We start from the raw sequence: 14985 nt of genomic DNA on the forward strand, positions 1-14985 counted from the left end.
TAATGTGAGTATGGGAATCAAAGCTGTAGAGAAGTAGTTATCAATCCGCGACGAAGCGATATTTTACAATCCGAATTGTCAAACAATCTAATCCTTACGCGAAACGAATTGCGCGAGCGAAACACCCACTACGAGCAAGTCTATCAATTGTAACAATTAACTTAATTCTTGATTGCGTTTCGAGAAATAACGTAGCGACTTTCTCTACTTCCTGTCTATTTGAGCTGCGAAGTGCAACAGAACGAGAGACAGCAAACAACAGCAAGTACTAAAACTGAAAGACAGATTACACTGATTGTGAAACAGATAATTCAAAGCGCGATGCGTAAACAAGATGTAATCGCGATAAAGTATCACGATTTACCTTCAACTTTATTAGATGAATTAGTCCCGTGAAATATCTATGTACCCTGATAAAGAGCCGTCGCCTCAACATGCAAATCGTTTTCTCGTTACAAGTTGCAGGAACTTAATGATCGACGAACGTTACTTGTTACTGATAAAGGCGTACAAATTGATAGAGTTTGATTCCCATACTTATCGCGATCGCGTTTCGGAAATTGATAACGTAAAAGTAATACGACGTACGGAGCTACTCCCGACGCTGCCTGCCGGCTCGGCGTTCGGCGAGCGAATAATAGCGCGACGACCTTGGTGTACACAACAGCGGGCGGGACGCCGCGTGATACCGCGCGGGCATAAAAACGAAGGCGACCGTTGAATACTAATTGTTTTTTCGCCTACGAAATATGCGAAGTATAATATACGTTACAAATTCTATACCTGACATTCTCTTTCTCTCTCACTTACTTTGTTCAGCGATTTTACTACAGGTACATTTTGCACATCGTTCTGCGGATTATTAGCTTGAAGTAACTTGAAGTAACTGACTCCGTTCGATCGAGAAAATCTTGAGAAAGTTTTGAAACGAAAATTGTTTCTTAAATTCTGTATGAAACTCCGCGATAAAGCTGTCGCGAGGATCAATCTTGGCAAAATGTTATGTATGAAATTCCGCGATGAAGCTCTCGCAAGGATCAATATTGGCTGTGAGAATGAAAAGGAAACTAAATCCTTGCAACTTTCTTTGCCGAACAATTTAAGTTTTTGGCAATTGAAATGATCACAAGTATGAATAAACTTAAGTGGATAACTGAAGGAAGCGGATTTGTGAATTATATCCGAAGCGACGATACGAGATGTATCCGAATACGAATATTTAAAGAAACAATTATTGCTCATTATAATCACAACGAAGAAGTAATTTCACGTTAGCTAGCGCTTTGATTTTTTGACGTACAGATTTCATGTGTGAATCGCGCGAGATATGTCTTGCCGGTTAACCGAGCATTGATAGAAAATTGCGAGGATTTAGCGATCACGCGACGATATTAATCGCTGATTATTCACAGAGAGCGATCGCGGCTTCTTCCCGTTGTCGCGAACACGTATCAAGAAACACTAATACGATATACGAAGCGACGCGGGCCGCTAACCGATCCGTTCATGCCTTTTTGTGAGAGAGAATCCCTAAAATTTCGAGCTAATTTTATTTTAGACTTATTGTAAGAAGAGAACTGGAATTACGTTTCATTTGGAACAATTCAACAACTTTGCATTTTATCGCGGAAAAGAGACAACAATGCTTCGAGGCTTTCGAGTATCGACTTAACAGGCCTTTTGTGAGAGAGAATCCCTAAAATTTCGAGCTAATTTTACTTTAAACTTACTGCAAGAGAACTGGAATTGCGTTTCATTTGAAACAATTCAACAACTTTGCGTTTTATCGCGGAAAGAGACAACGATTCCAGACTTTCGAGTATCAACTTAACACGCCTTTTTTGTGAGAGAGAATCTCTAAAATTTCGAGCTAATTTCATTTTAGACTTACTGTAAGAAGAGAACTGGAATTACGTTTCATTTGAGACTATTCAATAACTTTGCGTTTTATTCAGCATTCTTTATACTTTCATTATGGAATGTGTTTTATTAATTTAGCTTTATATGCTTGACTTAATGAAGAATTAAGCATTGAAAGCATCCTCTTTTCGCCGCGTCAGAGACTGACACGACCAGACTCGACCTCGGCATTTCGCTTGGCATTAATTAGCGACGGGTGAGGAAACGCGCGATTGCAGACGGACCTCATTTCTAGCCGGAGTCACCTCGCCCGGGTCCCTCGAGGGGTCCGATGGGGCCTGCGGGACCCCACGGTCGGTGGCGACAGTTTTCTTTCACGTTACGTCAGAGTTAGCGAGGCAGTTGGTTCCGTTCCGTTCGCTCGGAACGGCAAACGCGCGCACGCGTCAAGTCCCGTCCATTACGGCACGGTGAGAAGGCGTGTTTCCACCGTGTGAGAGGCGTCGCGACTTCCAGACGGGGACCAATCGATGATTTCTCGAGAGTCATTAACTCACATAACGAATGATGCCAAGACAGCGTCGATGCCGATACCGCCATTCTGTTATACATGGCGCCCGTACTCCTCACCTTTATCGATCAGGATTTAATGCGATTGCGGAATGATCGGGATTTAAACAACAGGCAGGATTATCACTCACTTCGCAGTTTATCATGTATTTAAGCGATGGTGCGATAGTCGCAGCCTGGCGTACGGCATAAATAAATATGATAAGGAATGATGTAGACAGCGCGCGAGAAGAAGAAAAAGAAGTTTTCGCGCGCGGAAACGTTTGTCAAGCCTCGCACGGGGGGAATATGTTCCCGTCCGGTAGGTCAGTAACACGATAACGACGTAATCGCCGGAATCGTCGGAGACAAGTGAGCATAAGATAAGATATCGATTCGCAGCGTCGTTGCGATAGAGTGTCGAAACGTGGACGACGCCCGCACGTTCGCACGTTTGCACGAAACACGGCGTTCAGCTTCGTTAACTTCATCGGCAAATCTTGAATATCGGGTCCAGTCGCTGGTGACACGTCGCAGCGAACGCGTCGTCCCCTCGATTCACGCGACCGCGACTCGTCGTGTTGTTCGTGCAATTAGCTCGCGATGTTTCGCGGATAAGGATTCATCGGAGGAATCGAGTTATCTTGTAGTTTCCGTCGCGATACATGAAAATTTTGCGCGTTTAAAATCCATCGCACAGAGATCTCGAAAAGGTTTCAAGCGACGTTGCTTTGAAATTTGCCGGAGATCTTTTTTTTGTGTGAAAGGTGAGAATTTTTTGTGAATTGACATACTGCACATTCGTCGAAGGTGTTTTAAGATGTTTGCACATTTAATATTGTATAGTCTAGTTCGTGATATTGTCGAAAAATAATCTTATCGATTGGACGGCAAGGTGCTGTCTAAAAGTCACTCGGTGAATTATCACTGAAAATAGTGACTAGTAACTAATTTACAATTACAAGCATACCACTGCAAATTGCAACAGTGACTCTTCACTGTTTTCAGTGATAATCCACTGATGGACTTTTACGCGGAGAGAATTTTCTCTTAAAGTTTATCCTGAAAATCATGTGATCGCGTGGGACGATTTGGTATTGTGGAGAAGTTTATGAGTCTTTTCCAATTTTACCATACATAAAGTTCTTCAAAGTGCCATATTAGTCCACGATTATATGATTTTCAGGGTAAAGAGTGAGAACAAGTGTCCATAGGCCCCATTTTTCTCGCACTCGATTTTGGTCAAAGAAGGGATCAAGCGAAAGGTCTCGTCAAGCGGATTATAGATGTCACTCTCAGAGTGTATCTATTTAACGTTCCAGAGATCTCGGGCTCCAAAGGTTCCATTCCATTCCAAACAAATGGTTGGTGTCTGTCAGACGGCTTCATCGCTTACATCCTGGGAATTTTTGGAGCCCGATATCTCTGGAACGTTAAATAGGTACACTCTGAGACTGACATCTGTAATCAGCTTGGCGAGACCTTTCGTTTGGTACGTGCTTTGTGACCAAAATCGAATGCGAAAAAAATGGGGCTGACCTTGTTCTCATTCTTTTAAAAGAAATTTTCCACGTGTAGAAATAGATTTTTTTTTAATTTCGACAATATATTTGTACGATTTAAAATGCAATTAAGTCATCACCGAAGCTATAGTAATAGTGAACGATAGCGTGCGGTGTGACCACGAAAATAATCGATCGCAGGCATCGATAACGATCGCGCGATGATTATCTCGTCGCGATAAGCGGTCGCGAAAGAGGCCAGTAATATATGTTTATTAATTCGACAGGTCGGCGGCGCGGTAGCCATGTCATCGTCGGATCGGCACGGCGGATCATCACGAGAAATCGGCGTGGAGCCGGGAGAGAGCCATCGTCGTCGGCCCGACATACTTAGGGCCGCCGAGTAACGCCGGCGGATCGGTAACCGAGGGATCGATACGAGCGGATCGGTCCACCAGCTCACAACCTACGGCCTCCTTGCTGGCCCGGCCAGCTACTATGCGAATTGAAGCTCTCAGCACCCTCGTCGCGGTAAGTCCCGATTGTGGGATAAACGTTTGGCAAATTGTCGCACGTGCATTCGAACCTCGGTAGATTCGACTCTCAGGCTTTTTCAGGGTGCACGTGTTTGAAGGATTACATACGCGTACAGAAGAAAGATAACGATTCGTTTATAAACTTGGAGAAAAGTTTAGAAAACGAGAAAGTGTACTTGGAAATTCGCTGCGTCAATTTGACGTCGTACAATTCGACCGACCTCTTTCGCCATGTATCTCTGATTTTACGCGACTTCCGGTCCAGAATGAGCGTTTAAGCATGTCTCGTCAAATTATCTTTCGGGGAGAACCAGTCGAGATCTGCTCGACACTCGGAGTGTTAACAGTAGCCTCTCTTCACGGATATGTCTTAATAAAATCCCTTGCCGTGTACCTGTTGCGCGCAGAGTGCATAAGGTCACCCATGATTACAGTCGTGCACGAGCCCCCATACGATTGATGCAACAATCGACGAGCGCGCACGTCCCCGGCGTTGCCAGCGAGACAATAATTACAATGCCCAGCGACTACGTAACGATCGTAAAATACCGCCCGCCGCGTGCGTTATTAGCATATCATTGAGATAGCGCTGTGCGCACACGCTAATAGAGCTGTGAACGTCTCGCGTTTCCCTTCTTCAGCCGCTGTCACTCGATAAACTTTCAGGATTACGATCGCGCTTCGTTCTCTCTCTCTCTCTCTATCTTCCCTTTTCATTTAGTTTCCCGTTCGCGTTTTGTTACAGTCGGACGTCCTGGTCATGTTTTCCCACAGCTGATTTTCGGTACACTTGTCATCCCGTTTAAACGCGGTAAAAGATTTTGATCAGCGGTTTCCCCCCCTCGGTTTAACCAATGCACTTGTACTACTAGGGGAGGCTGCGACCTGTCGGGCGAGACGCAGATTTTCGGCGATAACGACCGTGAATTTTCACTTGTACCAAATTAAACGTATCGATGTCGATAATTTCTGACGATACGGCCAATTTAAAGGCCATATTTTGCTTAGAAATTGAAATAATAAATTGCGTTACGGAATCTTCCCTCGATTACGTCGATCGCCGTCGCGATTACGGCGTTCGTAAGGCCGCACGCGGACCGGCTGGCGGTCCTACAACGTCGGGAAGCGGGAGAGAGAGAGAGAGAAAGAGAGAAAGAGCAACATCCCTATCACCGGTCGACGTCGCGCATACCGGTGTTATCTACATAACATTACGGGCTGACGACGTACGGATACACGGGACCGGCGGCGATCTCGCGACGTTACTATGCCCGTGATATTGATAAATGATAATCATTGGTGCACCGCGCGGCTGCCGCACCGATAATTTAATAATGGTAGATTAGTGGCGCACGCACACGCGTGTAAACCGGCGCGCAGCAAGACCGGGCCAGCCTCTCACGGCGGCATTACTATGCTAATCGGTCCGCATCGGCGCCGATGCCTTCAATAAATAATCCTCTTAACGCGACGTTAAACGGGGATGCCAGGCCTGTATACGCCGCGCGCGTCCCGGCGATGTGACGGCGATGCATCGGCGACGAGTCCCGCCGATTTGTGCGAATGTCGTACGCACTGCCGCTCCGCGATGAAGATACCGTCGGGATTTTTCGGAGAGAGCCGAGATTCTCCCGCAACGTATTCTCCCGATTGCCTCGGATCATCATAAATATTACGTCGCCGTCGGCGCGTCGGGCGTGAGACAGCGTAGCTTTAGGAGTGCGTTTAAATTCTCGCAGAAAAAAAGAATGCGGCTATTACGATACAATCTATTCTAAAAATAGGGAGAAACCACGAAGCTCATCCTCGAAGTACACGAGGCCTCGAACAAAGTGCAACAAATGCACTTTTCAGCGGCGTCAGACGCGGGGCTATCCATGGTTATCGATGGTGATGTCATTGCAAATAACCGCGTAACGACTGTGTGGAAACAGTTCTTGGTTTTGTTTGATCGACACGCGTCGGCAACGGTCTCGATTTCCAACGAGATCGAATGCCGGCCGCGATTAGCTCCGGTGTCGATTTCAAAGCCGTCGGGTCAGTCTCCTCCGTTGAATCATCCGTTTCATCGCCGTTGGCGATTCTGACGGTAGGGGCGAAGTTTCACGCCTTGTCGCCAATGTAACGCACGAGAAAAGCTAAAATCGACGATTGGCGGCGGACCAAGCCAGAAACAACGCGCAACTTTCACGTCGCATCTGGCTTTTACGCAAATGCATCGGCGAGCGCATTCGGGCAACTCGTAAACTTTCGTCAACTTTCGGACCTGATTCGGACGGTGCGCTTTGAAAATTATATTTGTCGAAGCAGTTTTTCTCATTATTCATAAAATTATACCTTGCCCGTGTCTTAAAGGTTCATCGAGTCTTCGGAGTAAAGTCGCGCAATAATAAAATAAAATAAAACTACGACGTTTATGAACTTTCGGACCTGATTGGACGGTGCGCTTTGAAAATTATATTTGTCGAAGCAATTTTTCTTATTATTCATAAAATTATATTTTGCCCGTGTTTTAAAAGTTCATCGAGTCTTCAATAATAATAAAAAAGGAACTGCGATGTTTATTAGCGCACATATATGGAATTTGCATAACTCACCAATTCGGCGCGAGGCTCCGGGTGCTCACGAGCGTCCCGCAACAAGATATCGCCTTCTCCTATTATCGCGCGGGCTCGTCGTGGTCTGTAATTTAAAATAATTTGGAAATAACATATTACGAATCGTAAAGTTCGGTACACAGTATATAAAAGTGGTTGGGTCCCTCCGAGAGCCGCGCGCGGCTCGCACCGCGTGCTTTCGCGCGAATGATTTAGTGAGTCGTCGTGGGTGTATCTCGTCGGGGCATCGTCCTCCAACAGTTCCTTTTTTTTCCGCACGTCTAACTTGATACACGATCGCGGGGGAAGAGAGTACCAACGAGAGGGACGTTAACCGCGAGCCGATGTTCGTTAAGTCGGTTCCGTACCGACGAACGGCGCATACGCAAGAAACGGATGAATGAGGGGGGGAAAAAAAGGGCATCGCGCGCTTCCTCGTTTTCCCAATTAACATTCTACCCGTCCCGACGTCGCGCCACCGCGCCGAGGACAGGTGTCTCGCGATCGGACGTTTGCGCGGGTACTTGTTTCACGGAAATTCCGGATTCCCCCGCTTTAATGGCGACTCTCGCGGCGGGCGCGTTGGCAAAAAGTTGACGTCGCTTCCCGCTTCGGACCGATTCCGCTCCGATCTGCCGGACGACGCTCGGCCATCTGTGAAATCTCACGCGGTCGCGCATAACGTACGGGCTCGTTATTAATTTGCCGCGTAGGAGTAGGAGGGAGAAGAGTCCTGGCGGTCTCACGCGCGCGTACGCGCGTAACCGTACGCACGCATTGCGCATCGCGCGTACGCCACACGCACGCACGCACGCACGTACGTACGTACGCACCGCGGAGCACGAAACGGCAAGGCGACTAACCAAATATTTATACACGTCAATCATAACACATGGCGAAGCATTCGCTGTCTAAACAGTCGCGCGGTGCCCTTCCGTGCGAGCCACTTCGCCGCTGGCCGCTCATTATGCCGGCGCGGCGCGGCGGCACGCTGGAGGACCTTTCATTGCTCCTTACCTATCTCTAACAGGCACTCGATAGTTGCCGTTTGTCATGCGCTCCACGATGTTTGCCTTTCCACGGGGGGAAAAAAAATCACATCGCGCCCGCTCGCTCGACTCGCGCCATGCGTCGCGCGCGCCGATATCGTGGACCAAACTCCCGGCCGTGCTCTTCCCTACGTCGTACGATCGAAGTCCGAGAGACGAGTCGCGGGTAGAGATTCGAATCCACGATCGCTTCGAGTACGACAAGGCGACACTTGCTCGGTGACGCTCGATTGTCAGCGGAAACGTACATCGCGGTATTCGTAGTCAGATCTTATATTCAGGACCGTTTTGAATTTGTCTGAAGATGCTGTATGGAACATTTCATTGGCTACGGAGTAAAGGTGATCTTATTGTTAGATAAAGGTCCGACTGTGAATACCGTCTAAAGAACCGGTAGATGCAGTAGCTAGTGAACGTCGACATATCGACTGATCTCTTTCGCAAGGTCGTATCTCGATTCTACTCATTTCTGCTCCAGAAAGAGCGTTTAAGCACAAAACCCAGAAATTGCGAAAGGGATCAGTCGATATGTGTACCGAACGTTATTATCGCGCGACTATCATATAAAGTGCGCGGAGGACTGCAAGCCGGAGCGCGAGGTGCAACGAGGGTGCAGGGGAATCGGCGAAAATGGAGTGGACGCGGGCGAGGGTCGAGTGTCTCTCGCAAAAACGTTGGATAAATGGCGGGACGACGGTGTTGAAACCACCTTTGGCACTTTGCAATAAGCCGGGAGTGCCTCCGGTCCTTATGAACGCACAAAGACTATGCTAATGATACGAGCGTTGCATTGACGGCTGGGTAAATACGTGCCGCCGGTGCCGAGTCCTGCCGCGGAGTTTATCGTGTAAACTGCTGTTAATGATTGCCAGCAAAGGCCGAGCCGGCCGTTTCAGCGCGTTGCTATTTCAGTGGCTCGAGTTTAATTTGGCGTTGCCGCTATCCGATTATTTAAATTGTCCGGAAGCATAATACCGGATAATTATCGAATGGTCACCAACGCGTGGGGATCGTCTAAAGGGTCATTAGCGCCGATTTCCCTTTCGACGGGAATGACAGGTATTTGTCGCGATTACTCGCGAATTAACGAAGGTAATTAAATTCTTTGCGCGCCACTCTCCAAGATTTTCGCGTTTCTTCCCCGATGCCGGGGGTGCGCGGGGCTGAAGAGCGGAGAGTGTTCGTCGAATTTGTACGTACTTCAGCTTCTTTTCGAAGCATTCGGTATATACTAGCCCCGACGAGGTTTGTAACGTTAGCCGGACGGGCGATAAAATCTTGTCGGAATGCGATTCGCGGGTCGTTACGAGCGCGTAAAAGTCGGAAACACGGCGTGTGCCAAAGCGCGTGCTCTTCTTCGGACATATGCTTATCTGAATGGATGGAGTAGTAAAGTCGCGGAAAAGTTCTTCCACGAGACAGATGAATCAATTATACGCAGAGTCGCCCTGAAGCAACGTATCTTTTACAGCGGTGCGAGAGTAACGGACTTCTTTTCTCTCCTTTTATCTTCGACTAATAATATTTTTTAGTAAAACAGACAATTTGAGAAATGCGGAATTATGTGGAGTGTATTGTAGAGGCATTTAGCGAATTTTTAGCATTTTTAAATAAAATTTAATAAAACCACCTAATATCTAGATTTCAATTTCTATTCTTTATGTTCAGTATCTCCTCGTCTCCTTTCTTCCTCGTTCATTGCAGCATTTAAAAAATTTATTTTTCTCTTTAGGAGTCAGCCAATATACGTACATGACAAGCAAATAGGCTTAAATATGCTGAAGAAGACACTGTGGAGGCAAAACGTTCATTTTTTTTCTTTGTATTTGCAAATCTAATATATAAACATTATAATCGAGCTTTTTAGTCGACGTTAACCGGCCAGTGTTTTTAATACAGAAAATTTATCGCGAAAAGTATTACCTCAGCCAGGGTTTGAACCTGGACTTTCCTAACCCTTTCGCAATAAATTTCCTGTATTAAAAACACTGGCCGGTTAATGTCGACTAAAAAGCTTGATTATTATTATATATTGTCTCCCAAGAATTATTGTTACCAAAACCGAGTGTTCTTTTATTCTTTTTAATTAATTTTTCCCCCACTATGTATCGCACAATTCTTAAAAGCTCATGCATACAAATGTATATCACTAGAGGTGCGACATTTTGATGTTATTTTTTGGCGTGTTTTGTTTTTCCCCGATTTTGCATTATTCTGATAATGTTTTTGATAATGCCCTGGTTAGAGGTAGGCAGGGCTTCAATAAGACAACTTAGACACGGTTTCACCAACGTCGTTTTACTTTAAACTTAGTTTAATTCGTTCTTTGTCTCTTTCCAACTGTTACTTTAGAAAGAGGCGAAGCACGAATTAAGCTAAGCTTAAAGCTAAACAACGTTGGTGAAACCGGGCCTTAATGTTGAGATAGAACAATTTACGACAGTTATTAAGGCTAAACATATTAAAATAGCATGGAACAAATTACTGAAATTACATATCATATTCAGGCTATGAAAGCGGTAACATGTCTAAAAAAATTAACCAAAACTAGTCTTAGCATAAATCTTTTCGGTTTAGGATACAACATTGATGTTAGAAATGTTTACTAAGGAAAATTACGATTTTTTACGTTATTTGGACACTATTTTGCGTGTTGAGGATCACTTTGCATTATTTTGCATTTTAAAAACGTGTTAAAACGAAGTTGAAGACTCCAAAATGTAAAGAAATGACATTAAAAACGTTCCTGTGGTATTTTGCGATATTTTGGGTATAAAGATAACATCAAAATGTCACACCTCTATATATCACATGTGGATGCGTGTATATAGCGTCCGCGTTGAGCATCGGGTCCGTGGGTTTGCTAAGCCCAAACGACTGTACGGCTACAGTCATCCCTGCGGGAGCATTTAGCGACATTTTCTCAATCGTTAGGACGTAACACGTGCACACATCGTTACCGCCCGCGCCTTATTGCGGAGTCTTGCATATCCGAGTGCGATTAAAACCCAAGTAGGACGGGATCTTTTTCTATGCATTTCGAAAGACAGTCTTTCGTCACGCGTCCGCGGCGCGTGATTGATATTCAACTCGCGCGCGATCGCTTATTAACGACACAATATCTCATTATTTACGACGGGGGAACATCGGGACACGGGCGGCGGACGCCTTGTGCGGGCGCACAATGTAACGGCGCAGTTTCTCCGCGAACGGGAAACCGCGCCGGAGTGCTCGCGGGGTACTCGAGGAGGCCCCATAAATTATTGCCACACGTTCCTCCAATCGCCGGCACCCGCGATGCCCGCGATGAAAAATCCCGCGGCCAATGGCGGGTGAGAGAATGCCCGGCTGGATTGTGTGCCTCGCAACACCGCGCGTAACTGCCGCCGCCTCCAGTCCGCGCGCGAGTAGAAGAGATTTTTATCGGGGTCGCGCGCCGTTTGCCGCCGTCGCGATTTTCCACGCACACCTTCGCGACCTCGCGCGCACACCGTTTCGCGGTTAAATATCGTTCCCGCCGCGATATTTGCGAACGGTGTGTTTTACGATTCGGTAACCTCGTATTTCCAGCACGCACGGCCTTTTAAATATAATAACACCTTTTGCCTAGAACTCTCGGTGTACCCTGTAAATCTCGGCTGCCGGTCCCGACGGCGGTGATAAATAACGCGCGCCGATTACGCTATTGAGACCTGACTGTTAAAACGCTGGGATTTTAATTAAATGTTTACCCGCGTTTCGTTGCGATATGAGTTATCGGCGAAATCTCCCGCTTTTTAAATGCTCCAAAAGTAGGCGCGGTGTAAGGAGCACAGCGTAAAATATTACGATTGAAACGGGATGCAAATGAAATTCCGCAAAATCTCGTCTCTCGTCGAAATTTCGTTCCTACGCTGACGCAATCGACACGACGTATCCTTCCGACCGCGTCCCTCTCCGGGTCTCTGCGGACTTCTGGACCTCGAGAGGACACGCTCGCCCAGCGGTGATCACCGATGACTCCGCGCGTGTGACGACTACGCATACGGGAGATCGATCGTCATCGATTTTTTAGACTCGCGATAGGAGGAGAGAATAGGGGATTCGGCGTCGGGGCATCAACACGACCCACGTGGCGCGCGCGGAGACATAAACACGTCGGCCGATAAACCGCGTCCTCACGATACCGGTCTCGCCTCGGGGTTCCTCGAATGTTATCGGCATACCCGGGGTATATCGCCGGGCCGCGGCTCTCGAGTGCATTCCAGGAGGCATGAGATACGAAGCGGAGAGCCTAGAGCCCGGCCCCCGGTGGGTCCGAGCCGCCGCGCCGCGTCATTATGTTCAGCGTCATCGCCAATGCGTTATGGGACTCTAATTGCGCCACAAATTATTTTCCACCGCTTCCACGTGGGAGGGACGGTATTTCCTCCTCCGCCGGGATACGCCGTGACGGCGATGATCGCCGGGATGGGGGAGCGAGGGGGGGGGGGGGGAGAAAAAGGTGAATGTTACTTTATCGCCGCTCCGAGTAAGTTTTAAGTAACCTTCGTTATTGGATGTCGTTAGCGTGGCCGGGCGTTATCAGCGCGGTATCGGTATAATTGATACGATCGTAATTAATTACGGCGATACACGCGGTGTAACGCATCTCTGGTAATTATGTGATCGGCCTCTTCTGAAAGTTTACCGGACTATGTTGGCGCTCGTGTGAACAGCTGGCAGGAAGTATCTCACTAATAATTGTTACTAATCGCTACAGAGTAATAAATAAATATCCACAGATAGAAATGTGGTCGGCTCGGGACCTAGAAGGAGGGGGAATTTAAATGTACATAAATTACGCCCGCCCGAACGAAAGTGAAGATAGGATTTTCGGAGAACGTGAAGGAGCCATAAAAACGTCGTCCTCACTTAATTTTACCGTCGCGCGGCTGACTTATAATGGAACGGCCCCCGTACTTTCATCCGGCGATTAATATACGAATCTTCTGTACACGCGTGATGCAACACCCGTAAATGTAGAACGAGTTTGCGATCCAAAGTAGCTCTTACGCGGCGCGGACGGCCGCAGCGGTAAATCTTTATCCACCGAGGATTGATAGCGATCGGGGCGGGGGTAGTGGCCAAGTGTCAGACTGTCATTAGTTAAAAATTGCTAAGACGAACGGCGATCGCCCGAGATCGGAGCGACGAAATTACGAAAGCATGCTCGGCCCGCCGAAATGTATCCGGGATTATCTCGTGTTCTCTCAAGAGAGAGAGAGAGCCAGGGAGCGACCGGCTAATTTCGACTTTCGCGAAAGTGCCTCTCGTCGTCTCGGCCACGGTCCCCCGGCGGTTTCATTATCGCTCGGGAAGGGTGAGAGGAATCCGCGGGCGCCTAATTGACGTTTTCTTGGCCCGGGCGCAACCGCGAGGCTTAACTTAACGTTTCTTTAAGAACGTCGTCGTGAGATCCTCACGGTTCGCGCGCGAGAGATAATTTTCATCGCGCCTTAATATATTACCGCACACGCCGGTTACTTATCCAATCTTAATACAAATGTTAATAACTGGGCTCTCTCCAGCTGGCGCGAGCGCCTACACGAGCGCACAATTTGGCCGCGGTGGGGCAATAATCGTTGGATATTTCGATTTAGCGAGCAATTAACGCTAAGTGTCGTTAAGTTATGCCGCAATGTCCGCCACCGGCTACATCTCTATACGATTAAAATCGCGCTGCTAGCGAGAGAATTTCTTCCCCGTTCAGGCTGATGCAAGAATCCGATAAGGATCGCGGCGAGCGCGATGTGTGGTCTCGCGTGTGCGAATATCCGTTTAAATCCCAACGCGCGCGCGCGCGCGCGCGCGCGCGCAGTCTTCTGCCCAATACGAGTTCCTATAGGAAGCGCCGCTTAGTTAACCGCTCACCCGCGGGAACGATGGCTTAATTAAACGTCGGCGATGCCGGCTATATCGCGTTTGTCTCGTTCGTACAGGCCTCGCCTAGAAGCTCTCGCTTGACCCTTCGATAATGTTAATTATGTGAAAGATAAGCGTCTTCGATAACAATGCAGCGCTCTCTCTATTGCTGTAAATTCGAATCTGATCCGTGATAATGTGGCACTTTTCCTCGCTTAAATTCAGCCGCGGAATTCACTTGCGGTACACGTGCATCTGCCTTTGTACATCGTTCCGTGTTTCCTTATCAATACCGCTCTTTTCGGGTATAATAAACAACCATAATTATTACATCGTATGCGTCTCGAGGACCTTTCTGTTTTGAAAAAAAAAAGAGGTTTAGGTTAATTCCTGAATGAAGCAGGTTCCGCGTCCTTTCTGTGTGGTGACGAGTTATACGGCGCAATTAAATCGAAAGTGTGGTGTACAGCGAGAAAGAGGCACGCTGATATTAACAAGCGGCGAGCGGCGGCGGCGGCGGCGGCGGCGCCGTGAGGCCTGTTTTGCATAAAAATTATAAGCCGAATTAATGTTTTCACCTTCACGTAAGCTCACACGTACACCGGCGCGGCGCTCGCTCACGGTGCGCCGCGGATTCGGGCGATGCGTGACTAACGCCGTGCTTTATTGCACGCTCGTACCAATCTCCGTCCTGTCCAATACCTTCTCACGCGCGGTCCCCCGCCCCGCGATATTATTATCGATGCAATTCTAATCTGACAATTCGCGAAACGCATTGCAGAGTCACGTTGGTCTGCGTCGGAGTATGACAGAGTTGCTTACATCGCGCGTCTAAATAGCACGCTCGTGGCGTCAAGGCGCGCGCAGTACCTGCTGCGAATAAAGAACACATTTATTCAATCGCTATCGAGCGCTAATCTAAATGCGCCAACTATCACACTATTATATACAGAGTATTATGCAATACCCGTCTCACCTCTTGTTTACGAATAGAGCGGACTAGACTGAC

At 47.6% G+C, this 14985-nt stretch overlaps 1 protein-coding gene across 3 annotated transcripts in view; it reads left to right on the forward strand.

The window, feature by feature from the left end:
- The window catches only part of LOC105562289, an 84960-nt gene that overhangs the window by 64273 nt on the left and 5702 nt on the right, over window positions 1–14985 (forward strand). For 2 of the 3 annotated variants that reach the window (XM_012013022.1, XM_012013024.1), the window contains exon 2: window positions 4199–4442. In XM_012013022.1, coding sequence (XP_011868412.1) covers window positions 4410–4442 — 33 coding nt within the window. In that variant the 5' untranslated portion in view covers window positions 4199–4409. Of the gene's footprint in view, window positions 1–2912; window positions 3177–4198; window positions 4443–14985 lie in introns of those variants that run through there. The other variant, XM_012013023.1, reaches the window with a different exon arrangement.

This window comes from Vollenhovia emeryi, unplaced genomic scaffold, assembly GCF_000949405.1.
Source record: "Vollenhovia emeryi isolate VEMERY1.0 unplaced genomic scaffold, V.emery_V1.0 DF939191.1, whole genome shotgun sequence".
NCBI classification, from domain to species: Eukaryota; Metazoa; Arthropoda; class Insecta; order Hymenoptera; family Formicidae; genus Vollenhovia; species Vollenhovia emeryi.